Here is a 27,921-nt window from a genome sequence, read left to right as displayed (position 1 = left end):
ATAAAAGAATGATAAAACAAGAATTATCCTTTGTGTTGGAAATACTTCCCCCTCAACATCTTTAAATTAGTCTGTATCTAGCGTATCCATGCATTTACTGCTGGTGGTACTCAGGTTTTAAATCAATAAAAAAATCTTTCAAGAGGTACCTGCCAAAATAGCATCAACACAAGATGAAAGCAGTGTTACTATCAAGATATACAAAGATTAATGATATATGTATTTTCTGAAATAGCACAAAAGACCTCTATTCCTTAAATTTTGTAAAATTGATGTAGTCAAGTAACATTAAATAGTATTGTTACTATATTTTTTGTCAATTTAAGGTCAGCAACATCTAAAGTCTCAACGAGCTGAGTGCAGCTATTACTGTTCTAGATTTTATCCTTTGTTCCCCTCCCAAAGCATCTGCTTTTAAAGTTGTCCCATAGCCACGTTCTATAATGCACATAAAAAACTTGTAGCCCCTAGGTACAACACATATGGGAAAATTAGAACCAGAAGGCATCCATACTGACATCTTTCTTGACTTTATAGTTAGAACGGAACAATGCATAAAACTTACCACAAACACAAGGTATCTATGCAATATTTTCAAAATATTTGCATCAAGCAAACATTTCCTTCTGTTTACATGGAAATATTTTTCTCAGCTCAAGACCATAGGCAGACTGCAAGTCTAAAGTATTTGTATCCAGATTCAAAGAAGAACATCCATCGAGCTGCATTAAATTTTGCTTGATAGCTGTCTAGCTCAATAAGGTCAATTTTTTTCTGTTTGTACTCACATATGCACTACTTTAAAGATTTCATAATAATCTTAATTCTGAAGCCAATTATCAGTTGGAGAACTGATGTTGCAAAAGACAAAAAAGCATCCCAGAATTCTAGTTTGTGATGATTTAGTCCGAAACAGAAAAGAAACAAGACTAAACTTCAGCACAGTATAGCACAGGGCTTACAAAGCTTAAGCACAGTGATATAGGGAGGTATCCTTGGATCCCCAGGATACTTGTGGTCATAGCCCTTGCAAGGAAAGAACTCATACCAGGTGATGCAAAGTCACAAAGAACTGACTGACTTTCATAGAACCTAATGAAGGATATGGTAGAAAAAACAAAAACACAGTTTGTAGAAGGCACTGTAGAGTGAAAGATGGCTTGCAATTTGAGAATAAGCATGCAGAAGGGGGAGGGAGGCAGAATGGCTCTCCTTTCCCTGACATTCATGAGTATCATACACCTTCTCCAAACCTTCATAATTAAGAGCGACATTGCTTTCCTACTCAGAGTAAAAACATATCCTGACTTCTCAGGGTGGGAAGCAGCAGCCTTCAAACTCTGGGGCATATCAAAATGAGAACCTAGCAGACTAAATACAAACAAGACACCAGGCATGAGAATATGTCTAAAACCAACATAATTTGTGGTAAATATTGACAACGCTGAACTTGTAGTGTTTGGCATTTAATAATAATAAACAATGTACGGAGCTAAACAGCATGACATACAGATATAAAGATATACGACCAGTAAGTTAAAAATTACACATTTAAAAATAAGTTATACTCTTATATAAAAGCTTAAAGTCTGCAGTCAAAATAGTTTTAAGAAAACTGTTACTAAATTTAAAGGAAATTATCTAGCCTTCATCAATACATACAACACTTGCAAGCAGGCATGGCTGATGCCATCAAAAATATGTAAGACTGGAATTTATCATACTATAAAAGCGTATCTACTTCCACTGGTGTATTAGGAAGCTACACAAAAGTTTGATAAATGGTCTAACAATGTCAGTGAAAGCAGAAGTATGAAAGCATTAAGACTCTGACTTCAAATGCCTATCATTACAAATTGCATACAGAGAACTGCATGCAGTTATGCCAAAACTGGTCTTAAGTCCAAAAGGTACATTTTAAATTCATTTTCTCTGAAAAGCCTGGCATAAGTATAGACTAGTTTCAATGGAGAGGATAGGCCATAATTTAAGACATATCAAAGTAGTCATAAAAAAAAAAGAGGTCTTAGTACTTGAAACAGATTCTGGTATATATTTCAACATGTTCCCATATATCAAAAATATCTGTTTTTAGGGGAACTGTAAAGTAGAAACAGAATTTCTGCCTCGGAGAGCTTTTCCCTTCAGAAGAAAGGGCACTACATTCATGTTCCAAAATCTGGAATGACTCTTACACACTTTTTTTCTTTTCAGTTCACCTATTAAAAGGTTCTTATCACGCAAGAAAACTGATCTCAGGGGTATGAAGCTGTCTTCTGTGCTATGTTGTATGCCCTGGAAATCAATATACAGGTTAGCAGAAGAGCAGCCTGCATGTAATTCATTCAACCAACCAAAGAATTAACTCATATCAAAGAAGTCAAATCAAAGAACTTGGACGAAATCGTGATTTGAACTCAATGACCAGATGCCAATAGCTGTAAAGCACCACAAAATCCAAACTTGGTAACTGTGGCAGCTAAACATCCATTGCAATGACAGACAAATGTTAGCCTTGACAAGCTAATACGCATCATTCCATAAACTTGTAGACTGTTTACATAGGAAAACATGTCAATCTGAAGAGTACGCTGAACATTAAACACTAAGAACTTCACCAGTGGTGAAATTCTAATTTCCCAGGCCACCGGCTTTAGCCTCCGACTGCCGCTCGAGCTTCTCCACCAACTCTTTCAAGTGATCTTCGTCTTTGAAAAAATACACATACAAGTTTCTTTCCATCTGATGCAACTTATTGGACTCTAAAAAGTTTCTCTTTGACTTCAAATCAGCAATAAGATCCATAATGAGTTGATTTAGTTTATTTAAATCAGCCTCCAGTTGATTAAACTGTTCAGTAAGTTCCTAATAAAAAAATACAAAACAAGAGTTAATTTTACATTGTTAATACACTAGCTGAACTAGAAATACGAAAGGTTTTTGCTTTTGGAAACCACTTTCCTTGGTAAGTGAAAAATCATCAGAAACAGAAAACAAAGAGGCAATAAATTGAATTTATGTAGCTTTTGAACTACATGTATTCACATCAGGTCCTGAAAATGTAATTTTACTTACTTGTTTACTAAACTAGATGAGTTAAGACCATAAGAATCTGGTCTAAATGGATAGTTGAAATACACTTCAATAAAGTTTTCACAGCAAGGTAAAAGCAAACAAACAAAAAACCAATTCAATTTTAAAATGAAAAAATCAGTTAGCAACTACAATTTTCCCAGCTGTCAATCTTACAACAGTTCAGTGCCAGGTAGGCTAGTCATCTACTTATACATTATTTCCTTTTTAAGGGAGTTAAATTACTTTTCCTGAGAAACAGTATCAATAGAAAAAAGGCATCATTGTTTTAAGAGGTAACTTTAATAAATAAAAAGTTTGTTGATGGATACAACAACCTGTAATCCCTAAATACACATTGTTCCAATTCCAAAGTTTAATTTTTTAACAAAACTGTTCTAGATGTTGCAAATTCAGTTGGCAAACGGAAGTGTTAAAAATATATATTTTTGTAACTATTTCATAACGAAAGTCTTCCCTCATTCCACTTTTAAGATATCTACAGTTGCTTACTTGCTGATAACAAGCAATATCTAACAACCCCTATTCCCTTTTAAACGAGGCTGTAAAAGCAATACCCAAGAGCTCTGTAGCAGAATTGTCCTACTACAACTGTCCTTCAAACTTTTGATAACTTTATTTCATCCACACAAGTCACCCATGGGTAGGCCTTTTAAGAGGCTGAACCATACTACTCAGGTAGTACACGGCAAAAGACGCCTGTCTGAAATAAATAGAAATTTAAGTGAATTTTCCAGTGATATATCCAGAAGACATTTTCCACACCATGGACTTACCAGTAGTACATGACTGCATATACCTTTGAAAGAAATTAAGGGTTAGATGCAACTATTTGCTCAAAACCAAGAAATTATTACCTGCCAACATATACAAAACCCAACATTTCCTAAGAACAATGTAACTACCAGCCCACCATCATTAAGGCAACATTTGCTGCTGTCATGCTGTAGCCAGTTTGTGTCCCCAGCCTTCATACTACATTTGTCTCAGTAAAAGAACATGACAGGCACGAACATTATAATTTTAGTAACTACATAAGGACATACCCGACTACTGAATAGTAGCTGATTTCCTCCACAATACAGAGCATCACGAAGGGTATTTACATCACTATCTAGTTTGGACAACAAGAGAGACTGTTCTTGAGAAGACACTGCTAGCTGGTCTTGTGCTGCAACACAATCCTGCATTAACTTCTGAGCCATCTGCTGCAGGCTTTTGTATGTTTTAAACAATTGCTTTTTATTTCCTCCTTCCAGAAGCTGGTATAGCCTGTAACAAAAAGTTAGACACAGTGTTTTTAAGGTTACCTAAGCATTCCCAGCATTACTAGTCAAGAGAAGATCTTCCTGTTGAAGTCAGAGTGAGGACTATCAAAGAACAGGACTGCTCAGGGTACTCTTGATATACTGCTGTATCTCTCACTGATTTCATGATTCCATCTGTATATAGCTCATGAATGATTAATAGGACTCCAAATATTCCAACATTATAAGCAACAGCAATGAAATACTGAAGTAGCAGTTAATGAGCACACAATGAATACCAATAGAAGGTGACAACATATGCTTTTGCAAACTATTTCACTACACTTCAAGCACAGCAAAATAAGGTTTTTTTGTTTGTTTTTTTAATGCTAAAAGACAGAGGGCTTCAGTGGCCAGTGAGAAATGAGAACTCTTTATGAAATTTTCAAGCTTACCAGACTGTTTCCCATCTTGCATTTACGAAGAGACAGCTAAGGAATTCTACAATTAGTTGAGCCATGCAGAAGACAGCAATACTTTAGTACACCAAACGGTACCTTTACACTACGTCAGGAACAGTCTCATACAATTACTGATAACTTTGCTCAGTTGCTACCACCACCTCTGCTTATCAAAAATCTTTAGGAGTTGAGCCCCAGTAAAGAATCAGATTGGATTTATTAAGAGCAGGAGATATATTTCAAGAGTAACTGAGTTTCTTTGAAATGTCTTCTGCTTACTAAACATTTAGGGTTTACAACTCTTTCAACTTCCTTTCACAGTCATGAATACTAAGGCCTGCCTTTTTAAAGAAAGAAAAAAAGTGAAAAGCAGCCAGATAACATTGTGATTTAGTGGTGTGGAGACTTAATAAACCTGAACAACAATGTTACAAGTTGTCAACACACACACAAACCTGGAGCAAAATTAACACTACCTAATGCTGGCAATCAAGTGAGTCTGTGCAAGACTAAACTATCACTCAACATAACAGCTATTAAAAACACACACTTGAAAGAAGGGGGAAAAGCCTAACATTAAAACAAATATTATAGAACACACCATCTGAAAAGGTTTCGAGTCTTGAAGTGACAGCAACACAACACACATTTCTACTGTATCACCTGAGCTACAGGGAAACTTCGTTACTTAGATGTTGAAAGGAATCTACACGGGCAAGAGGACACAGAGGCCAGACAGCAAGGCAAGCAGCAGCAATGAGCTAAGCACATTTCAGATCTGCCTGGCGTAGTTCCTCTCCTCTACCACATGGGGGTTTCCGCAGGCTAAGCTGATGAGGCCAGGGATATCATCTGGGAAATCACTTAGCAGCTCTCTACATCTACACTTCTGGAGTAACTTTCAAAGAGTCCTAGGTCAGTACACCATTTAAGAGAGGTTTCGCTATAAACATTCGATATATTCTCAACGTTGCTTAGGAGTGCTCTGGCAACATAAACAAAACCAATACTTGAACAGTTTTCCTTAGTCAAACCTGGAAAGAGCCTCTAAGGATAAGCAAGAGGCGAATCTCCTATCCCAAAGGCTTCGGTTTTGGAAGCATTCAAAATACAAAGTAGCTATAGCAAGCAACTAATAACTTAGCAATGTAGATGGCTTCACTTACCAAAGCCTTTATCTCCCCAACTTTATTTCAAAATAAGCCAAAGTTCGATAGCAGCTGTAACACTCACCTACGAGAGAAGTCATCCTTTGGACCGATAGTTTTTCTCGGTTGTGCGGGTTGAGCGAGCTCCGATAACACCTCTAGTCTCTGTTGCAACTCGTTACTGCTCTGTTTCAGAGATTCTAGCAAATTGTCAAGTTGACAGTGCACGTCTTTATGTTTCTTCAACTCAATTTCATAGGCCAGCTGAATAAGTTCAAATGATGCTTTCTGTCTTAGCAAATGGCTGCAGATTTCATCTTGTTTAGAAGCAAAACAGTCCTGCCGAGCAATCTCACGATCCAGGTCTGCTTTCACCACTGGCACACTCAACAGTTGTGCATGCTCTTTCAAAAGAGAAGGCAGTTCTTCATTGTTTAGCTGAGCTATATGTTGCTCAATTGTTGAAATTTCACCTTTCAAACTAGATATTTTGGCCTCAAGGTTTTCTTGTTTTCCAACACCCTGCATAAAGCAAAATATGTCAATTTCCATCACATTTCCCTCACACTTTTATATCACTTCCCTAACATATTTCTTCAGTTCACAGAAGAATCGTGCATGTATGTGAAAGTCATCACATCTACAAAATCGAGAACTCTGCAAGAAGCTTTACAGAACTTTGCAACATCAGGCAATTAAAGATTTAAAATGCAGATATCAAACAAGCTTCAATAAATAACAATTCAGCCCTATTGCAGGGCCATGAAACAGTTCATTGTGGAAAAATCAGAGAAGCTGTATTTTACTTCACACCCAGATTTCAAACAAGTCTAACTGAAATTTCACATGCAAACACGTTTTTATATTCAGCTGGATGGCAATCAGCACTGCAACCAGAAGCAATCTCTTTCAAATTAATCCATCAAGCCCTATATGCTAAGCATACATAGACGAAAAATATACTTACAGGGGTTAGTCCACAACTGTGACAAACTAGTTTTCTTTTTACTCTTACAACTCCTTCACATTCTTAACTTCCATTAGTCAGATCTAACTGTCACTCACTGAGACCTCTCTGGGTTTCAACTGCCCACTTCACTTATTTGGTATCTAAAAACATGCCACCACAATGTCTCCATATTACAGGTTTCTGAGTTTCAAAATCATTAGTGAACTAAAACTTTAAGTTTTTGCTATGGAACACGAACATATTTATCATATTAGTTGCCCTATACTATAAAATTTCGACTAAAGTTATGGCTTTGATTGTTGTACAAACAAGGGAAACAGTTACAATTTGAAATTTCAGAGTTTAACAGAACTAGGAAGGTATTACTAGGTTCTAGTTTTTCAAGGCAATAAATTCTGGAAGGAAGAATTAAAGGCACTCTGCCACACCAAGCAGTTTCTAACCATAGCCATTGAAGCTATTTCACAAGAGCAAGAATAAAATCTCATAAAAATGCAATTTCACTACATAAAAAAAGTGGAAATAACAATAACTCAGCAGTTCTTTTTACTAGATGCAGCTGAACTTGCCTGTCTGTTTAAAACTCCACCTTATACCATCTTTTGTGGCTTACCTTGTTCTTTACGGACTTGAGCATGCTCTCTGCACACTGTATAGCTGAATTCATGCTTTCTTCTTTAGCTTCCATTTGAATTAGCTGATGTTGAGCACAAATATACGCCATCTGGAGCCTGGCCACCTCATGACTCTCCTCATAAGCTCCATTAGCTTCATCACAAGTGACTGGTTTGCTCTTATCCCTGAGCTGAACACTGTCTTCGTGCACATTTTCAAACAGTTCAGACATACCTGGATAAAAATGCTTTTTAGAGTATGAGGTGAGCGCTGCAGTGCACTGTTCTTCCTGAGACAAATACTTGTCCAAGGAAAGCTGGGAAAAAAACACAAGACGCGAACCTGCCCCTTGTTCTGAACCTGAAGCAGTGAAGAAAGAGGCCAATTTCTTAACTCCATCCATAAGAGAGAGCAGATCATTATCAAGCTTATTATTTGCTGCAGTAAACACTGCCAGCCCTTCTTTCAGAACTTTAAGTGTTTCGTCCTCTTTGCTTTTTAATGCCTGTAACATACTGCTGTTCTCAGAAATCATCAGCTGAAGCTTATTATGCCGATGAATTTGAAGATTTTTTATCTTCTGAAGAGTTTGAAGCTCATCCGTTAATTTCTTAAGTTCCTCCTTCTCCTCCTCCTGGCTCTGTGAATCCACGGGCTTACAGGTTTTAAGGACTTCATCTAGTGCATTTTCTTCTAAAATGGGCTTACCAGACTCAAGAAGATTATTAAAATCTTGCAGTTCTTTTCCAGATACCACGTGCTGCTCATTTACATTTCCACAAAACCACTCCAGAAATGATCTGTCTTCCGAAGACTCAAACATCCAGTCAAAGTCTTCTCCATTAAGCTCATCAGCTTTTGGATATCCAATTTTCTTAAGAGTTTCCACAAAGTCCTTTCCACAGCTCATGATTAAAGTATTTTTGAAAGCAGAAAAGATCCAAATACATGAAAAAAACTAGAGCATTATTCCAGTGAGGGTTTTTTTGTTGTTGTTGTTTTACATTAACATTCAGTATTTTAATTAAAAGGGTCTGTACAGCAGAAAGGAAGTGTCAGACCACACCAGAAAACCAAATACTATTCTGGGTTAGAGCAGTTATTGAAAGACTAGAAACCAGTTTTAACATCAGGGATGTCTTAAATAATTTGTCCTGATTTGATGACCAAAGTATTTTTAACAGTGAAATCCCAGATCTTTGCAAACACGTGTTTGCTTAATCAACACAAATTTACCACTAAAATAGAGTTTTACCAGTGATTCAAAATTAACAGGTGTAAAATACCAAGTAATTCATTGGCCTGCAAAAGTGTTTTACTCATACAGTTTTCCTTACATTAAATTAAAAAATAAACCTTTTTAACTCTTCCAAAACAAGGGGAAGTTTTCAGCTTGCTCTAAAAACAAAGTTAAATATTAGAACGCACTTAAAATCTTCTTTAGTTTTTTTTTTTTAAACTTCAGCAGCAAGCAGAATCTTGTCTTCTAAGCCTTCATTTTAAAGTTTCCTCTGCAAATAGAACAAGAAGCCCTTTAACATAAAAATATCAAAGCACAAGCTCTTTGGCCATTTACGAAAAAAATAAATTACACTCTGATTAAGTATTCTAGTCACAATTCAAAAGCTACAAGCAAAAGAAGCACAATTTCCAGCCAACAACCTACCAGCTTTGGGATCTTAGTATAGCCAAAAGATGAGAAAGAACAGGATAAATTACCAAGAATTTCAGGTCTGCGTTATTTTGGCAGTGTCCAGATTGTTTTAAGCTTGATCTTACTTAACACGGAGGTTGTAAAACGTACATTTCACCAGGAAAACCTCAGCTTGTCAGCCGGCCGGGAATGGATGAGCGTTGAAGAAAGAAACGCACCCTTCTGAAATCCGTGTTTCTAAGTCAGCTTGGACATTCTATATATAATAATAATAATAAAAAGCACAAAGAGAACTCGTTACACAAGCTACCCGTCACGGGACAGCCCTGTCTTAACAGGCGTACCCCCAAAAAGAAGTCGACAAAAACCACACACAGCTTTAGGTTCGCCCACACCTATCGCTAAGCCATAGAGAACCCCCAGAAGGCTTTACTTATTAAATAAATAAACCACCCCTAAGAAGGGGGCGGCCGCCGGTACTCACCGCAGGGGCTGAGGCGCTGAAGGGAGGTGGGGGGGTGAGGGGCGGGGGGAGGGGGCGGCCGTTGAGCGGCGCCAACGGCTCAAACCGCCCGCCACGCGCCGCTCTCGCGCGGCCTCCGCTGCGCCTGCGCGCCGCTCCTCTCCCGCCCACTCGATGGGCGTGGCTAAGGCGAGCCCGCGCGGGGATTGGCCCGCTGCGCTGCTGACGTCAGGCGGGCGGGCTCTCCTCGGGCAGCGGCTGTTGGGTCTCCTCAGTGGGGCCGCCCTTGTCAGGGCGGGCGGTTCCTTGGAGGGTGGGTTGCTGCTCCTCCTCCGCTCACCTCAGAGATTTTTTGGGGGTGCTTGTTGCGTCTAGCGGGTTGTGAGGAGAGCGGGGGCAGTGCTCTCTCCTATTTAACTTTTTTTTGTTGAACAAACCCACGGTCTCAGACCCTTGTGTTCACCAGGCTCCCTGAAGCTGAGATGTGGCGGAGGGGCTGTCATTATCCTGTAGAGGTGTACCCATAAAGCGACTTTCAGAACAATGTAGCCAAGCAAAAAACAACACTTCCTTAGTTGCTTTTTAACCCATCTTCATTTCATTAAGTGACCCTTGGCTCCCGCATTGCAGGATTTGGTGAACACCACCTCTGCATTTAACCTTATCTGTTGCCTTCACAGTAATTTAGAAACCACGAGTAAATTTCCTTTCAGCTTTATCCGTATCAGTTTGAAGAGTTGCAAAATTGGGCTTGTATAAAGCAAGAGCTCGATTATTTCAGTTGTCCTTTTCTGCACCTTCTACCGCATCGTTTCTTGAGGTGCAGAGAGATGCACGCAGTCCACAAGGTGTGGGTGCACCAAGGTTTTCTACAACAGCAAAATTCTCCCTTCTGCCAAGCTTTCAACGCGCTTCCTTATGATGCTCGTTATTTTGTTGGCCTTTTGGCTGCCACTGCCTGTTAAGCCAACAAAAAGGTCTCAGCAATGACTGCCAGACCTTTTCTGCCTTGGGAGGGCTCTTTCTGAGCTGGGCATCACGTAAACCTTTTCCCAACAATTTGAGCATCCTCTATAAGTCACCCCTCAAATTTAGCTGCCTTCATTTCCAGTTTACACTTCACGTGCCATGTTTTCCTGGGCTTTCCTATTTGCCTCACCATAGCCTCCTTCACTTTCTCGTTGAGTCACATTGAGGGAAGGAGGGGGGGGAGTTGAAACACTGTTTTCTGTTTGTGTCAGATGTTTTACCTGAGCTTCTAGTACAAGAAGTCTTCTGGGTGTTTGCAGGCTACGTGCTTCTTTTGAGCTGTTTTTTGGTGGTGGTGGTGGTGTTTGTTTGTTTGTTTGTTTGTTTTGTGGTAGTGGTGGTGGTGTTTTGTTTTTTTGTTTGTTTTGTTTTGTTTTGTTTTTTGAGGGGGGAGCATTTTTCCCATTTTCACAGTTCTTTTTCTTAAAATTTAATATCTGTGTGCTTTATTTGTCTTGCTGTCGCTTGTTATAGCATGCAGCTTAATTGTATTGTGGTTGCTATCACAGAGCACCTCACCCACTAATAGCTCTTGAATTAGATCCTCTGCGCTTCGGAAGACTAAATTCAGAGCTGCGTTTCATCTTGTGGCTTCTAGGGCCAGTTATTCTAGAAATAAGTCATTTATTGCACCCAGCAATTCTATCTCCACATTTCACCCTGATGAGGCATTGACCCAGTGTGCATGTGGGTGGCTGAGCCCTCCCACTACATGTCCTAAATGTGCAGCTCCTCTAATCTCACTTAATGCAGCTGTTGAAATGAATCAACGCAGGGAAACGAGCAACCTCTCAGCTCAGCACAGCTAAGGCTAACTCCCGTGAAGTTTTCTAGCTCCAGATCAGCACCTGTAATGCCTGCAAGGTGCAGAAGGGTGATTTGTACTACAAAGTGGTCTGTGCAAGACTCAGCTTTACCTTAAGCCCTGACCTTGCAGTAATGGGTAAAAAGAGCTGTAGGGTTGAATTCCTCACCATCGGATTACAGCCTGGTAGGCAGCTGCAGTTTAGGCTAGCTGAAGTTTTCAAATCGTCTTGCAGGTAGAGTGCATTGCACCTTTCTGATGGGGAAGGAACAAAAGAATTTGCTAGCTTATTTCATAAAACAGTGCCGTTCAGCTCACTCACTTCCATTAAAATCAGCTTATCCTGTGGCAGTATTTCAGCATTGTGTTTTTAGTAGTATATATATCAATGTTGCTCATGTAAAAAATACTTGCGTAAAAGCAAATTTTCCAATTTTTACACCTAGCAATCTTTCTAAAGTTCCCCTGACCTGAGAGCAATTCAGATCTGCTGCTGAAGCCCACATCCCAGAAGAAGACACATCGGATACAAGAGGATTTAGGACACTTTCTGGACTGCTGCAACTAACACCTTTGGTTCCCTGTGTGACCGTTTCCTCTCACTCTTTCCTCACACCAGCCTCGTGTGCAGTGTCCCATCTCCCCGTGGCCTTGCACAAAACATCCATCCCCATCTGTTTAGCTGGGCGAGCAGGAACATATACTAATTCTGTAGCTGGTTTGGAGCTACCTAGGTGTTGGCCAGTAGCCACCTCTTGAAACAGTTAAGAGCTCAATTGGGCCAGCCTTCGGGCACACTCACCGCAGAAAATAATTTAGCTCTCTCTCTACCCAGACATGAAATTTTCATGGAAGTTTTCACCACTGATTGTCGTTGCGGCCTCCATCCTATCTCTGCTTTGTCAAATTTGGTCAAAATTAGCCTGAAGGTTCAAACGTTATCAAGGAAAGGAGGAGGGGAACAGATGGATGAAAGAGGAGTTGACAGACAGCATGATCTCATAATCCCCGCTGGCATAAGAATTCAGGCTAGAATTGAAATATTTTAGGTCAGAACATTGTGCACTTAAACTTCTCATTTTGAAAGAACAAGCCTCTAATGTGAAACAAATTTTCATTTGTCAGACCTGAGATCGGCTTTTAGGGGCAGAGATTAAACAACAGCCTTCCCCTACAAACACGTTACAAACATATCTCCGAAATTTCTCACAGTCCCTTACCCCACCCAACCACAGCCCCAGATGCTTCCCTGTGTTTGCTTTTGCAGCTCCTTATGGGTCAAGAATGTTTTTCTCTGATTCATTCTTTTTTTCTTGGTTGTGTTCAGACAAAACATAATTAAAGGCTTACCTTACCCTTTTTTTCCATTCCAGGAGCAGTTGTTTTGCATCTGTGTGCAAGAACCAGAGAGGTTGCTCAGATAGCATATTGCATTTACAAGCCATTTTATGGTGGATTCCAACAAATTAAGACGTAGACGTTTCTGGAAGGATGTCTGCAAGCTCAGCACTGTTCCATCCGTGCCGTGTTGCGTTTGTTTCACCGCAAAACGTGCCATAGTTGTGTCTGGTGCCTCACGGAGGAGCTATCGATTACCCATCGGCTGCAGAAAGCAGCCAAGGAGTGCGGTTGCCATCATGCAGTCACTGCAGCTGCCTGATATAAACCCTCCCACTGAGATACATCTGTCACATGAAAATCTCATATAAAAGCGTTTCGCTTATTACACTTTTAGGTTTGGGCCTTTTTTGGTGAAAAGAAGTAACAGAGGAGACATGGAAATAAGTTTTTAGCTGAGGAACTGTGACGGGGTGGAAGCTTTTTCATTTTGCATCCTACTGTTTGGTGGCTCGTAGCTGCAGGATTTTGGAGGTCCCTGATGCAGATCGCCGGAGTACCAGCCACTCTTTGTAAGCACTATGTTCTAATGAGATGAATTGCTTTAAGCAAATTTAAACTCCGAATTAAGCACAGCTTTTGAAGTGCCACGTGAGCTTTTATAACAATAAAGGTAGATTACAAAAATCTGGCACCCGCTTGCTTTCTCTCGTGAGCGCATGCCTCTTCCCTCTGGAGGAACAGGAGATTTCATTCTGAGACCTCGTGTTCCTAGAAAAGCAGGTCAAAGTGATTAGCTTTCTTCAGCTGTAGAAATACAATGCCATAAATAATAATAATAATAAAGCAGGTCCCTGCCGCTTCCTCGCACTGCTCCCCCATCACGCTCCAGCCATTTCTGGCACCACTGATGGCAGCCCTCCGCTCCTCGCCTGTCCACCACACCGAACCCTTCCTGCCATGCCGAGGCCCTTAAAAGTGCTGGGAAATCTGCACATTCCAGAAGTATAATAATAGTAATAATAGTAATAACTGAGATCTTTGCCATTGAAACCTCTTCAAGCTGTATTTTTTAGGAGAAGCTGATGGTTATGTTACTCTGAATTTAATTATAATTTAAGGCTCTTTCCCATTTAAATTAACTTGAAAAAAATCATCCTGATAGCCAAGCTTCTGGGCTTTTAATATTAAATTTACTTTTCTTATAAACAGATCATAAGATGTTACAAACATCAGAAAAGAAGCTGCACAGGTCTTAAACTGACCGGACTCTCAGAAATAGTGCCCCAACATCAGCCATAATAAATTTACTCATAATAAACTTATAAATCTGTAATAATTTAGTAATGCACTGGATAGTATTTTATGTGACAATGGTACTTTCAAAAGAAAGCTTTGCTAAAAACATGTCTCACTATGCTTTGTGCATGAATATTTTTGCTGATTCAGTGGCTTACTGGAATCAAGTGTAAAAATATTGACAAGCCACGTATCAGGACTTCAACCTAAAAGGACTGCTTCTATATTTTTAAGAAGTCTCTGCATTTAAGTGCAACATGCTTGACAAATTGAAACAAAAAGTTTCACCACAGTTGAAACACTGTGGTGTTTCACAAAAAGAAACACCACAGTTGAAAGTGTAATGATACAGTTTGCAAAAGCATTTCAGTTCTGTCCCGCCTCTCATCTCTCCCAGTAACAAACTGAAACGCTCATCGTTGGCTGGCTGTGCATCACCTGTGGTGTGAATTTCATATTCAGCAAAATACACACGCAGAACTTGTAGGCTGCCTGTTACACGCTGCTTTTCTACCTTGCACCAAGCTGGAATGACTTCAAGTGCAATTATTTCGAACAGACACTAATGCATTTCAATTTGCACTTTGTTTTATAGGTTGGTTTTGTCGTCAGAAATTTAATAGTGGGAATTTACACAGCACCCATGGTTATAGACAAATAACGTTAATGACTATTAAGGTTACATTGGGCCAACGTAAGTAAAAGAACTTTAATTTAAACAGCACTCCGGCCTTAATGCCATACTATTAATTTGAATTGCTAAAGCTCAGTGAGCTCCTTATTAAATAGGCATTAAAGCTACATGAAAAGATCTGCAAAGAGAAGAAACGCTATAAACAGAGATGATGAAAAATTCTAAGAAAAAAAATGAAACCCACAACAAGAAGGTATAAAAATCTGTATTTATATTATGACGAGATAATGGTACAACACAACACTCCGTGCGAGCACCAGGTAGGTGTGTACAGACGACCCTTGACAGTGCCACACATCTCACAGACGGACCCTGCCTTTTGGCTCTCGGACCCAACGGCTCTGGCACAGAACCACTCGCTACCGCCTTCAGGCAGCTTCACCAGTGACCACACATGCTGAAATTTCACCGTTTAAAAATCCATACTGCACAGACCCTTTAAATTACAGACATCCCGTGTAGCCACATTTTATGCCTCTCGTGCAAAACGGAAGGAAGAAATTCTGAAATCGGAGCACCTTCGCAATGCTTTACTGGGGGGCAAGCCTCTAGGTGGACTTGCGTCCCCAAGAACCTTTTGCAGGGATTAATTTATAACCAATTAGATAGAAAGAACATGACCAAATGGTTTCTAGTATTTTCTGTTTGATATTTCTCCTGCATTTTAATTCTAGGTAGTTCGGTAACATTTGGATGGGCTTCTGCAGCTACCAGTTAACAATATTGCATTAACTCAGCCACTTGAACAATTTGCTTAGTTGCTGGTGAAACTTCTGTTATTTCTGATCTGTTTCCCCCATTACTATTTGTGGGGAGTGCAGATCTTCTTTAAGAGTATCTAATGGGATTTAGGTCTCCTTCCGCCAATTTTGGGAAGCGCAAGTTAGTGGATTAAATATCAACTGTTATTGGCTCTTATCACATGCAAAAACAACGTCCTGGAGCATCAAAATATTTAACAGCTTTCTGAAGGAGCAACCTGCTTTACAGACATTACTTGATCAATACCAGCATCAAACGGAAGCGTATAAAATTAGTATTACTTAACTAAAAGCGGCGGTGGTGTGGTTCTTTCTTAAAATGTCCGTCTTTTCCACAGCGCTGGTCTGCGAGGACAGATTCACAGCTTGGCACCGTTCTGCTCTGAAGCTGGTCGGGTGGAGATGGAATCGCTGCTCCCGGGAGCAGAGGCTGCTGCAAACACCTTGAAGTCCTGCAGACATTCGTCCTGCGGCTGAGCACCTCTGCCTGCGTGCACACAGCTTCACGGCGTCCAGCTCCCGGGTCCGCTCCCTTGGCATTGAAGTCAGTTCGCTGGAACTGGTCACCTACAACGTACAGTAGGGTGCTCAGGGTACTGGGAGCTGTCACAGTGATTTGTAGATCAATAGGCGTAACTTCTTTTTAATGAAATAAGGTTGGGTGTGATATAGCTGAACCCATACCCGCTGATGTCAAGAAAAATAACACCACTGAAGGTCATGAAAAGTCTTAATTCTTTAAATTAGAGGCAAGTTGTATTAGCTCTTTTTTTCCATCTCAAATCTCACACTGAGAAATTAGTAATCAGAAAACAGCTAGAAACAATCTAGAAACATCAGAGGAAAAACTTTGCCCTTCTCATGGATTTGGGGGGCAGTGTATGGCTGCTTTAGTCTGATAAAGCTCATTCTGAGCCGAGTTTGGTTTTTTGCACAAAAGTCAGGATCCAGTCTCTGTTTAACAACATGCTGCAGCTTCTACTGGTCAAACCCTGCTCTTCCAGGCAGACAAACCAGCCTCCATGGGATACCAGGTAGGCAGAGACAGGATGGGAGCGAAGGCGTATTCATCCTCCTAATTGCAGTGGAGAATCTGCAGGAAAAGTTAACCGTTTGGGGCTGCCCTGCACGCCTCTCCCCACTGGCAGCAGGGAGCAGGCTCGCAGCAGAATCCCAGGACAGGGGAAAAAACAGCCCCGAAGCACCAGAGGTGTGCGGGTCCTCTGCCAGCCCCGTGCTGCAAGGGGGCACGCTCTGTCCTCCAGCCCGGGAGGAGGCTGAACCTCCTCTTGCAAAAAGGACTTCTTGGTGACTTCATCTCTCCAGAGCCTTTTCCGCAGAGGAAATGACCCAGCAGCCCTGTCATCTTTTCTCCTCCGCTCATTCTTTCCCCGTGCGGTAATTGCAGCGGGGAAAAAGAAGATGGGCTTAGGAGCTTCTCACCTGCTAAAAGCACGGTCATGACACCAAACTGCAGCACCACCAAGGCACCTGTAGGGTATAATACAGGAGCCAGCAGCATTTGTTGTGCACTAATGCCGTGATTACAGATACAGTCGCGCACACACCAATGCGTGCACGCACACGAAGCACATGTGCAAATATTCAACCTAAATATGAGGGAAACCAGCACGCCATCTCCATCCCTCGATGACACATTCGAGCCCTGGCTGTCCCCAGCGAGGGTGGCTGCACGCAGCAGCAGCCAAACCCAGCACCAGGTGCAGCCGTGCCGTCGCCTGCAGCCGGATTTCTTCGGTACCTGGTCTGCAGACAAGGGGGCTACGGCTGAAAACACCTCTCAGAGCGGGCTGCACATGAGGGAGAATAGCACAGTCACATGTTTCTTGACCAGGATAATAGCCCCCACTGGAGTAACTGAAAAAGTGAAAAACAAATAAACCCTTTTTATTTCCACTCAAGATTATTCGAGTAATTTTTATTGAAAATATAAGATCTACAAAGCCATGGATACCCAGCGTGGAAGAACTCATTAAGTTAGCACATTCATCTTTAAAAGGAAAATTTCAGGTCGACCTAAGGTACAATAATGTTCAATTTAAAATCTTGTCTTTCCTTCTGTAAGTTTCAAATCTCTTTTCATAAGGAGGTTCTGTGCAAGAGCTGCTTGTCATGAAAGGAAACACTTTACAATTCATGAGTGTGTTCATTATATAATAAATGAACAGCAACAATATACTAGCCTTTTTTTTTTTTCCTGTTAACAGTCGTGTGTTAAAGTAAACTCTTATTTTTTTTTGTTTCCATGATTTGGAAATTAGTTACATATGCACCAAAGGAGCTAGTAATTTCTGCTGCTTGTCAGCTACACACAATGAGTATATTGCTGTGTGCTTTCCCCAACAACGAGGATTTTAGTAATATGCAAGGTGTAGATAACATAATACCAAAACCTGCATCACAGAAAAGGTTAATTGTTTTCTTATTCAGCTGCCAGAGTTTATAACCTTAGGCCCCTCCCCAGAGCCAAAGTAGGGGTGGCCATCCATTAGGTTATGTAAATTAAATGTATATGTTTTCCTTGTTGGCAAGTTCCAAGCAGTAAGCGAGAGTGCAAACAAGGATCTGTAAGCTGCCACAAAATGTATTCATATTTCTACTCCGTGTTGTAAGAGCCAAAGGGAGGACACGTATGTCAGATGTTGAAAGAACAACTGAATCTTTGTTTTTGATCATTATGGTCAGTACGTCATGAGGTCTTGTAGCTGAATGCTAAAAATGGCACCACACTTGGACATCCCATAGCCTGACACAGTACATTTGTGTTTCCCTAGCCACTGAGCACTGGTCTCACGGAGACCCTGACTTTATTTATAAGCTAACAAAATATAGATTCGGGTGCTGAAGAATCACAGGGAGGGCTCGTACAAAGACAATTAACCCTCGCACCAAAACCTAATTTTATGATTTTACTTAAAGCCACACTGAATCAGTTGTGAGAGGGTGAAGATATAAATACACCTCTCTACTTCATCGGCAAGAAGGTGGACAACTGACCATTCAAACAGAGGGTCTGGAAACAAAGCTTAGTTGTCCTTTAAACAATGAAAAGGAGAGGCATACATAAATGGTCACCAAGGCACAATATGACAAAGGTGAAGAGTCCCTGAGACTCTGGTCTGGGTCTGTACCATTCCCCTCCCTATACAAGTAAATGAGAACATTTAGGAAAATATAATACAAAATCTCTTACAGGAAATATAGACTACACTTGCTAAAATCACTTCCCTAAAAGTGTTTATAGCTTTTTTTCTTTTTTTCTTTTTTTTTCCTTTTTTTTTTTTTTTTTTAAAAGACCTTCTTTAAACAGGTAATGCAAAGACTGGTCCGTTTTTTTCTTACCCGGCAAGCCAAGCTCTAATGACTTCACTAAGCAGAAGTTGTATTAAAATACATCTTCGTAGTATTGCTACAATTTGGGTAAATATGTTCTGAACAGCTTGATGAGTACTAAATAAACTTTGCTGTTTTACAGCATACATTTTATTTTTTTTGCACTTTTAAAGAATAGAAAAATGCAATTATAGTGTGCAAAAGAAAAAAAGATTAATTATCTTCTAGCTGAATACTGTAATTTTAAGCCATGCCTTCCATAAAAATGTATTGACATGTGTAAATAGAAAAAAAAAACACAAAGAACAAGCAAACAGAGATTTTCCTTGCGAGGAAAGATTATCGCAATCTGGATCACTTGAGTTCTGTATTCTTCAGACAAAGAAATGGAGAAAAAAAACAAACACCGAAAACACTGAAATGCTTCAAATGTCATCCATTCCACAATAACAGGTTAAAATTGCAGTGTTGGTTTCTACTACTCCTGTTAACATGGATAGAATGATTTGCTGCTGGTTGGATATTGAATACAAAAAAGCAGAAGAAAGTTGAGATCATCCCACATGAAGTCATTGTTAGAGCTGGCTTTTCCCCCGTTTTGAAGTACAGTAGTGACTTGTAAATATGACCTTTTCTAAAGATCATCTGAGATTTGAAGGTTTATCTGCCTGCTTCACCCAAACAACAACTGCTGAAAGAATTTATATTATAGAGCCTGCTATACAGCATTCAAAATGTTGGGGTTTTTTCCATGAAAAAATACCACAAAAAGTAGTTTTAAAGTTTTTGTATCTCTGAATCACTAACGCCTTGTAGATTCCATTTATTCTTCGATGTTTGAAAATGGTTTCTGCAAAATCAAAATAACTGTCAAACTTCCTGACGCCATGCTTCCAACAGTTTGAATTTAATACTTCTTGAATGGAATGACAATTTATTTTCTTTAATTTGCAGTATGGCTACATCAAGCTAGCTTTAAGTCACAACTGTACCTAACCACAGTTCTCTGCAGCAAACCCATGATTTACAATATCTAATATTGTGGTTACAGTGCAGGGAACCGTGGGTACGAAACCTCCATGTCAGAGTTACTGTGGTTGGGGTTTCCCGGAAGAGTGGCAGTTGACACCTCTGGAATATTCATATATAAGTGCTTCAGTCAGATGGTCCTGAGTCGAACTGGTCACTCAGGCACTATGAGAGCCTGGCATTCAGTCTGCGGGAATGTGTGTAACCTCCGTCGCTCGAGCCGCTTTGCAAACTGTAGTGGTCTTCGGCATCACTGGCACTTCCAATACTGTCCATTTCACCTGGTGTAAATTCCATTCCTTCAATGTCTACTTCTAAAGAAAACACAAGAAGGCACGTTTTCAGAAACACAGCAGCTCTAACCAGCGATAAGGGGCCACTACAGCCTGTGTAAATCAACGTTCAGGTGAAACCTGAATTGTACTTCGTTTTCTGTAATTAAAAAGACCTGGAACAGTAGTTCCTGGGGTAAGCAGCATCCTGTGCACCTAAGAATTAAAATCCCTTCTGTCCTCATCCACATACAGCACAGCATCAATACCAAATGCTGTCCCAGAACTGTTCCAACCTATGCGTCGACGCTGATCTTAAAGAAACAAAATGAACCAAAACACACTCAAAAAAAAACCAAAAAAACAACCTCAGAGGCTGTAACACTGCAGCACCACCGTTCACAGCAATTCCAAGCTATACAGGTGTCAGCTAGCAGTGACCGCGGTGTGGCCATCTGTCCCCCAGTAACTGCACTGTGACTGACAACTCGCCTCCCATAGGCCCTGAAAAAGTCAGCGTGTGCGAGTTTTCGGTCACAGAAAAAACTGCAAATAAGAAAATAAGAAATGGTGACAGGGAGCTCGAAGAGCTCAGTCTTAAATGAGAACCAAATGCAGGAAACACTTGGTGATCACCGCACAGAAAATATTTTAAAATTTCACAATAAATGATGTGGAATTAATTTATGCACACAAATGAATTAAGACAAATAACATCTTTTTTTCCAAGAAGAAAATATTATGCCAGCCTTACCAATAATTACACTAAAAATTCGGAACATTAAATGGTAATTGTTTAAAAACCTGGCAAAACCTCACGCTGTATAAATAGCTTTACAAAAATCAAAACTGATTAGAAAAAAAGAATGTTTTGCAAAGAATGTACAAAAGATGTAGTAGTTTTTTATTCTGCAGATTGCATAATGGAACAGTTTTGTCTAGGGTTTGTAGAAAGCTTGATTTTAGTTCTAAATAATGCTTTTCTGTTTTCTTGCTTCCCTGCTTCCCCTTTCCTTCCTGCTCCTGCAACTCCCTCTGGGAAGCCCTCGTTGCGTTACCTTGTTCAGAGTCAGTGGATATTGTTGATCCCATGCTGTCAGTGCGGATGCGCTCCATGCCCTGCACGGATAGCTGTTCCAACCTGCGCTTGAGGTAGCGGTGCTCCCGCTGTAATTGTTCTTTAATATTTAGAGCTTTTCGGTCCTGTTCTTCCAATTTCTTAAAGGGAGAGAAAATCGGTAAGCCGCCGATTTTTACTCACATTAAAGCAAAAGTAACGTAAGATCTCCTCGACAGTTCTTTTACAGCAGGAATTGTTCGTCAGGCAAAATCATCTTTGTTACTGTTATGCAGAGCTCCGTACAATTTCAACTGTCCAGGCCAGGACTGAATTTGTTTCACAGCAAAATACACGGATACAAGGGGAAAAAAAAAAATCCCTTAGAGACTCCTTTGCCACTAGCAAGTTCCTCAGCTAAGACTGAATTATTGTTGCCTTGGTTCTGGGGAATATTTTAATCATTCTGTCAGGCAAAACTGTCATCACCTTTGATAAGCAGAGCACAGCTCAGGTTTCAGTCAGAATGCAATGTCTCTTTAGGTGAAATAAAGAAGTTCTCACCGTGAAGGAAGCATTACGAGGCTCCTCAATGGTCTCCCTCCTATCACAGGCTATGGAAATTTTTACCTTTTAGAGTGCTTCACTAACATTGCTCCAGTACTGCTTGTATAAAATAGGAGGTATTTACCAACAATTGCCTTCATTCTTGCATTTCTCTTTCCTAGAACTTCTCTGGAGCTACTATGATAATTCTATCATAACCTCCTACCAAATCAGTGCTATTAATCCAATACTTCTCAGCAAACAGCCTGTGAAAGTATCCTTTCACAGCTCTGCCTAAGATCTCCCCTGTTGCTTGAATAAAAGAAGGTATTTGGAAATAAAAAGAATACCTCACACCCTGTAAAATGTGCTGCACTGTTGGTACAAATGTAGTACAGAAACATTATATTTTAAGATTTCAGCTGAACACTTTTGCAATGAATTTGCACTGACAGCCATTTTCAAAAATTGTCTACATAACTAGGGAAGAAAATACAATGAGTACAATGGGATCAAAAGCAGGAACTACAAACAAATCGAAACCAAAAAAGAGAAAAAGCCCTTTTTTTTCATCTAAATGATTAAATAAATTACAGGTTCTAGCAGCAAAAGCACATACAAGAAAGACCGAATTTCTCTTTGAGCTGTGTTTACATGCCCGTAAGATTTAGGAGACGTACTGGGAGCGAACACTGCTTCTGATGATGATTCTTCCCTACCATCTGAATGAACCTACGCTTGGTTTTCTAGAGAAGGGTGGCGTGGGACAGCATACAGCAAACCACAAGCCAAATGACCACAAAGATTCTGCTGTTCCAATGCAAACCTGAAAGCAAATGCATTTATCTTTGAAAACCTAATTCCCATTATTCAACGAGACAGCTTCCCTGCTGACTTGAAAACTAACTTCTGTAGGCTGTAAGGCCACACACTACTCAGATAGACATCACACATAGGAACACAATGTTAGAATAAGAAAATGGGCTGGTACATCCATGTACACAGCAAACCAAATGTGCCCAATTGATCAGATTTCCTTTTCCTGTATTTTCCTGGCTGCAGTCCCAAACTCTAACAACTATTTTGGGAATGAACTCAGTGATTCGTATCCAGGAGACTCAAAACTGTCTCAAAACTGTCCAATTTTTCAGGGCAAGTTTCGGTGAGTGAGTGAGTGTTCAAAACTAATTATTGTATTAGATTTTTGTATTAGAAATGACAGAGGGGCACTGGCACGCTCTGGCAGTGCAGCAGGGAGATAGCTGTCTTCAAAGCCTGTAGACCTGATGAAGAGGAACAATTAAGGGGCAGGCCAGGCAGGATAAGTTCGGTTAAAATTTCAAAAAGAAAACTAAACTTCAGTTTCACTTTTCAGAGAATGAGTACTTGGTACTGTGCATGATGGACTTTGAAACCATGTGCTCCTAGCTTTTTTTTTTTTTTTAATCAGCAGCTGAAAGGGTAACTACATGGCTAATCTCTCACACTTGCCACTTGTAAAAACAGATTTTCAGTTTGTATGCATAAACTCAAGATAGGGGGGTAGCCCAAGACAAAAACCACACGCAGTGCCTTTCATGCATGTTAGCCTGAATTATAAACAAGAGGCCGAAATCTCAAATGGTAAAACCAGGGGTTGCTCAGCTGGAGTAAGTGTGCTTACAAGAGCTGAAGAGGTAGCTCAGTAACCTTGTTCACAACCATGGATTTGTTTAAATTCATCTTCAATACTTCCTACGAATTACACCCATTTATGCAATTGCACTGCATCTTAATGCTGTACAACAGCAGGCTGTTTTCAGAAATATTCCCAGATTACTGGCAGCGTTTGACCTCTTTGACACTTTTCACTTTCCTACCTTTTCCCCTCTAACACTGAAGAAATGCCAGATGAATAATTACAGTCCTGGACACAGCAGCAGCAATCTATACTCTTTAACTTTTTACATTTAAATACTTGTTTTATATTTGCACGTAGCCCGATTCCCCTGAAAGCTACGAGAGTGAAACTAGAGTGTCTTAGGAATTCCTGAAGATGAAGATGAAGATCCTGGGGAGGATCTTCCTTTGTTTACCTGTGCAAATATATGGCCTGTACTGCTGCTGACGCACAGGTGAGGTTTTGGTTTTGTTTTCAACTTGTGGCCCAGATCTTACACACACAAATATGCAAGGGGAGTGGCAACTAACAGGAGATTACATTTATTTTTGGTTTCTTTTAAATGACTGTCAAATGCTCCAGGATCTGGTCATCGGGGTACAGGATGAGGACAAGACTTACTAGTGGCTACAAACCTTTTGACTTAATTTGTTATTTCATTACTAGTTATTAGTATTTTTACACTGAAATTAGTGCAGTACAATGCTACTTTGCTCGGCCCTTAAAAAATGTATACATTAATCAAAGAAGAGCCTTGATACATATATATTTTTAATACAATGTAAACTAAGCAGAAACCACAAAATCACCATCTCATGTATCTGAAACTGCCGGGTAAATTGCAAAACACACCAAAACTTGACACTCTGAGTGAAATCCCTGCATCTAATAAGGATGAATATATCCAGAAGACGAGACATATGGGTATGGATTTTGTGTGAAAATTAACTTCCTCTCTATGGATACACATTCTGGAAGATTCTGCCTTAAAAATGGAAAAATAAAATAAAATACAGATGAATGTTTTTACCTTGATATGCATCTTAGCTCTTTTCAACAGGCTGAGGGTGGTGTGCCTGGTGCTGTCCGGCCCGAGAGGCACAAGCTGTTTTAGCTGTTCCAAATATAGCCGGAGCTTAGCCCGCCTGCAATTATTAAAAATGAAGAGCGTTGTAGTACAGTTGCACTCGAATAGCACATCCTATATGCAAACACCATCTGTTTGCAGGATCTCTCTGCAGAGCTCGATTCAACAGTGGCTTCCTCTCCCCTCCCTTTGGCAAAGTTTCAGAGCAAAAGGTCACTTGAAATGTAGTAATGCTACTTGGCACATTTATGCAGTATTTTCATACCTATATTTCAAAGCAGTTTGCTCAGCCTGGCTATTCCCAACTTAAGGAAGGGGAAGTACACTCCGAGTAATTCAACCAAAGCTGCACACTGACTTCGAGGTTGAATAAAGAAGAAAAACACGGACTTCAGGGAGAAACCAGCTCCGGCCACACTGGGTCCTGCTTCTGCTTTGCAAGTGGTACTACTACTGCTCTCAGCAACCTCTCTCCTGTATTAACAACACCAAACCCATCAGCAAAGTGTGGATCAAGAAGGTGGCATTTCTATAGACACTCCATTTCCAAGCATTTTGTTGTTTGTTTGTTTGTTTTAAATTTCTTTGAACTTCTTTGTATTTCTTAATTTCTTGCTTTTCTGTGCAACCTTACTTCAACTATCCAAAACAAAGCAGGAGTGAAAAAAATAACATTGTGTGAGTGTATTTCTACAGTTAAAACCAACAGAAAATCCCTCCTGTTTTTCGTGCATAATCCTGAACAGGAATCCTGACGAAATTACCTTTCAGTTTTACAATGAGATAGAAATAGATGCAGAAGCGCTTACATGAGCAACATCTGTAATATTTTCTTTCTGCCAGTCTGTTACAGATTGAACAAAGCGATGATCTGGAGCATGCCTACATCCCCCACAAAGCAGTCACAGTAAGCAAAGCGGATCACAAGTGTGACATGAATAATTATCTTTCTCAAATCTGCTATATGCTGTATGCATGAAGGAAGCAAAACAAACTGCAGGAAATTGAACGCTCCTGGTCAAGACTGAACTGTCTTTTGAACACTCAGTTCAGAAGAAGCATTCAGCATCAGCGTCTGAAGTGCCACTTAAGAGGATTTAATATACACTGATGACAAATTACACCTGTAATTGGAATGATTAGTGCGATATCAAGACAACCTGAGAATAAATGGGGGAAAAAATAAAACAAAGCAAAAAAGCTAATTAAAATTCAGTACTGTAATGACTACACATTTAGTTTTGGTTACCTATAAATCAGCAGTGTATTAGGTGGGAATTCAAAGAGCATTTCTATGAAATTATTAATTCTTTATTCAAGCCATTCAGGAGAAAAAGATTATTGGTAAAAATGTGATTCTCAAGAGAAAAGTAATGACACATTCTTTGTTTAGGCCTGGGGTTTGTTTTTAAATTCAAAGCTCTAAATTTAGCAATATAAAAGCTTTTATTTAACCAACAGCAACATGGACTGGGGTAAATACCCATGGAAGTAACCCCACCAGACCGCAGAGCACCCCTGTAACTGCTGATTTAAACTCAGACACTGACCTTTAAAATAGGTCCAAAAGAAAAAGTACCCCAATTAGGGACTACTGGTATCTGTACTGAAAACAGAGGTGAATTTTTCTTTCTGTGTCTATAGCCTCTACCAACTACCTGGCTTTTTCGTGTTTTAAATAAAAAACTTTCTTCAGGCACTAAATTCAATCAATCTTTTGGTTTTTTAAATGGCCTCTGAACACGCATGCAGCCATCTGCGTCACTCAGCACAACTTGGATGCAACTCTATTTAGACAGCTGACAGAAGTAGGGACTGAAGATAAAGGAGGACGTGGCAAGGAAGAGGACAAGAATAGCATCCAAGCAGTAAAGAGAGAGTTAAGTACATGGAAATGGAACTATCAATGTGCTCGCAGTAGTTAGAAGTATTATAATGAACATACAGAATTGTTAATCTGAGATCTACTTGGTATTAATCCTGAAAAACGTTAATGGAGCCCGACTGCACACTGAACTTTTCAGCCTCTGTTGCTATTTGAAGAAAGTCTGCTTGCCACAGGGACAAAATCAGGTTTTAGTGCACTTCATTACCATCAGCTGGGAAATTAACAGAGAGATTACCACGATCAGTGGGCAATGCCACGTGCCTTTTTAAAGCACTCATTCTTTTTATGTTATATGCAAACCAGGTAAAGCAGGACTTCACAGAACTGCTATGAAGCGCATGTGACCGAAGCTAATAAGAATATTTTAAACAACCAATGAGAAGAATTAAAAAGAGCTAAATATTAAAAAAAAAAAAGAATGCTCTAAAGCATTTTCAGCACTAGCAACCGTCAGCACTAAATGTAATAAGCACATCTGCTAGAAGACCTATTCTAACTTCACTTTTTTTTTTTTTGGTAGGGGATTTTTTCTTTCATTTATTCACTCAGCACCTATGAAACCATGAAAGATTTTAAAGCATAAGCAAGTAGATCTTTACATAAGTATAGGCATGTTTATGTGGCTAATTCATACATCATAGCACAAAAGCATAATCAATGGCATGGATTAGGGAAGTAACAAAAAAAAAACCAGCCCATCACAATTACTAGAGTAAATATCCCCATGTTTTCCAGTTTACACATCATAGAAAAAAAACTGTAAGAATGCCAGAAAACATTTCAGGCGTGTTATGGTAACAGATCACACCATCAGCAGCAAGGGACCCAAACTTCACGGCAGGTAAGCTGTCACGTACAGGATCTGCCAGCACTAACTTCCCTCTTTTACTGCAGGGAACCGACTGCTCTCTCTCCTCGGCCGAGGGGAACCACCCAGAAGGCAGCCACAGAGGTAATCACAGCCTGAGCTGCTTTGTGTTTCGCAGATCACGCCACGTACTCCACCTAGAAAATAAGCCGCCCGGTCCCAGAGGGACAGGGGAACGGTCTCCCTGCATGAGATGCGGTTCAAGTGCACTAATTACACTCTGCTCCAGCTTCAAAACCCGACACGATCGCCCACACCACGTGTGATGTCAGGCCAGTAAAACAGTGCCTATAAAAGTGTGCGCTTTCCCCACCTTGTGCGGATGCACAGAAATATCCCCCTTGTCGCTGCTCCTGAATTTATCCAAGGTAAGGATCTATAAACAGCCGCCCCAAATCTGCATCCTTGAGCCACGCAGCAGGAGCGAGGTGCCGAGCTGGAGCAGGTGAGCCAACACCAGAGGGACCCGTCTCAGACTGGCTACGTCTGCTTTTTGCCAGTAGACACAGGGGTCTCGGATGTTCAAGGCTTCCGCATCTTCCCTGTGCATGAGCTCACAACGTGGTCCCATGAATCTACATTA

General features: G+C 40.3%; 3 protein-coding genes across 8 annotated transcripts in view; all 3 read right to left on the bottom strand.

Moving 5' to 3' along the window:
• POLN (DNA polymerase nu) overlaps positions 1 to 9,706 on the bottom strand; it is a 110,606-nt gene extending 100,900 nt beyond the window's left edge. Inside the window, exon 1 of one of the 2 annotated variants that reach the window (XM_040556361.1) lies at positions 9,673 to 9,706. The gene's annotated coding sequence lies outside the window, so the exon portion shown is untranslated. Of the gene's footprint in view, positions 1 to 9,338; positions 9,431 to 9,672 lie in introns of those variants that run through there. The other variant, XM_040556360.1, reaches the window with a different exon arrangement.
• On the bottom strand, positions 1,451 to 9,797 carry HAUS3 (HAUS augmin like complex subunit 3). 3 transcript variants are annotated; one of them, XM_040556364.1, is made up of 5 exons: positions 9,673 to 9,797; positions 7,533 to 9,045; positions 6,035 to 6,471; positions 4,140 to 4,365; positions 1,451 to 2,865 (listed from the first exon to the last, which is right to left on the bottom strand). In XM_040556364.1, the coding sequence occupies exons 2-5, from the start codon at positions 8,442 to 8,444 to the stop codon at positions 2,632 to 2,634; spliced, it is 1,809 nt and encodes a 602-aa protein (XP_040412298.1). In that variant the 5' UTR covers positions 8,445 to 9,045; positions 9,673 to 9,797; the 3' UTR covers positions 1,451 to 2,631. The 3 variants fall into 3 exon arrangements, with proteins under 3 accessions (XP_040412298.1, XP_040412296.1, XP_040412297.1); XM_040556362.1 differs by lacking the exon at positions 9,673 to 9,797 and adding an exon at positions 9,339 to 9,444; XM_040556363.1 differs by lacking the exon at positions 9,673 to 9,797 and adding an exon at positions 9,254 to 9,371.
• Positions 9,798 to 11,070: 1,273 nt separating this feature from the next.
• The window catches only part of MXD4 (MAX dimerization protein 4), a 44,500-nt gene continuing 27,649 nt past the window's right edge, over positions 11,071 to 27,921 (bottom strand). For 2 of the 3 annotated variants that reach the window (XM_040556356.1, XM_040556357.1), the window contains exons 4-6: positions 24,526 to 24,640; positions 21,291 to 21,450; positions 17,502 to 20,274 (exon numbers count right to left, since the gene is read on the bottom strand). In XM_040556356.1, coding sequence (XP_040412290.1) covers positions 20,126 to 20,274; positions 21,291 to 21,450; positions 24,526 to 24,640 — 424 coding nt within the window. In that variant the 3' untranslated portion in view covers positions 17,502 to 20,125. Of the gene's footprint in view, positions 16,145 to 17,501; positions 20,275 to 21,290; positions 21,451 to 24,525; positions 24,641 to 27,921 lie in introns of those variants that run through there. The other variant, XM_040556358.1, reaches the window with a different exon arrangement.

This window comes from Cygnus olor, chromosome 4, assembly GCF_009769625.2.
Source record: "Cygnus olor isolate bCygOlo1 chromosome 4, bCygOlo1.pri.v2, whole genome shotgun sequence".
NCBI classification, from domain to species: Eukaryota; Metazoa; Chordata; class Aves; order Anseriformes; family Anatidae; genus Cygnus; species Cygnus olor.
This window is presented reverse-complemented; position numbering and strand designations above follow the sequence as displayed.

Excerpts from the sequence above, each read along its gene's own strand:
- HAUS3 (XM_040556364.1), bottom strand. The coding sequence starts at position 8,444 with ATGAGCTGTGGAAAGGACTTTGTGGAAACTCTTAAGAAAATTGGATAT. Across the intron at positions 4,366-6,034 it reads AAGGATGACTTCTCTCGTAG|GCTATACCAGCTTCTGGAAG; the intron begins GTGAGTGTTACA and ends TTTTTGTTACAG. Across the intron at positions 2,866-4,139 it reads AGCTACTATTCAGTAGTCGG|GAACTTACTGAACAGTTTAA; the intron begins GTATGTCCTTAT and ends TTTTTTTATTAG.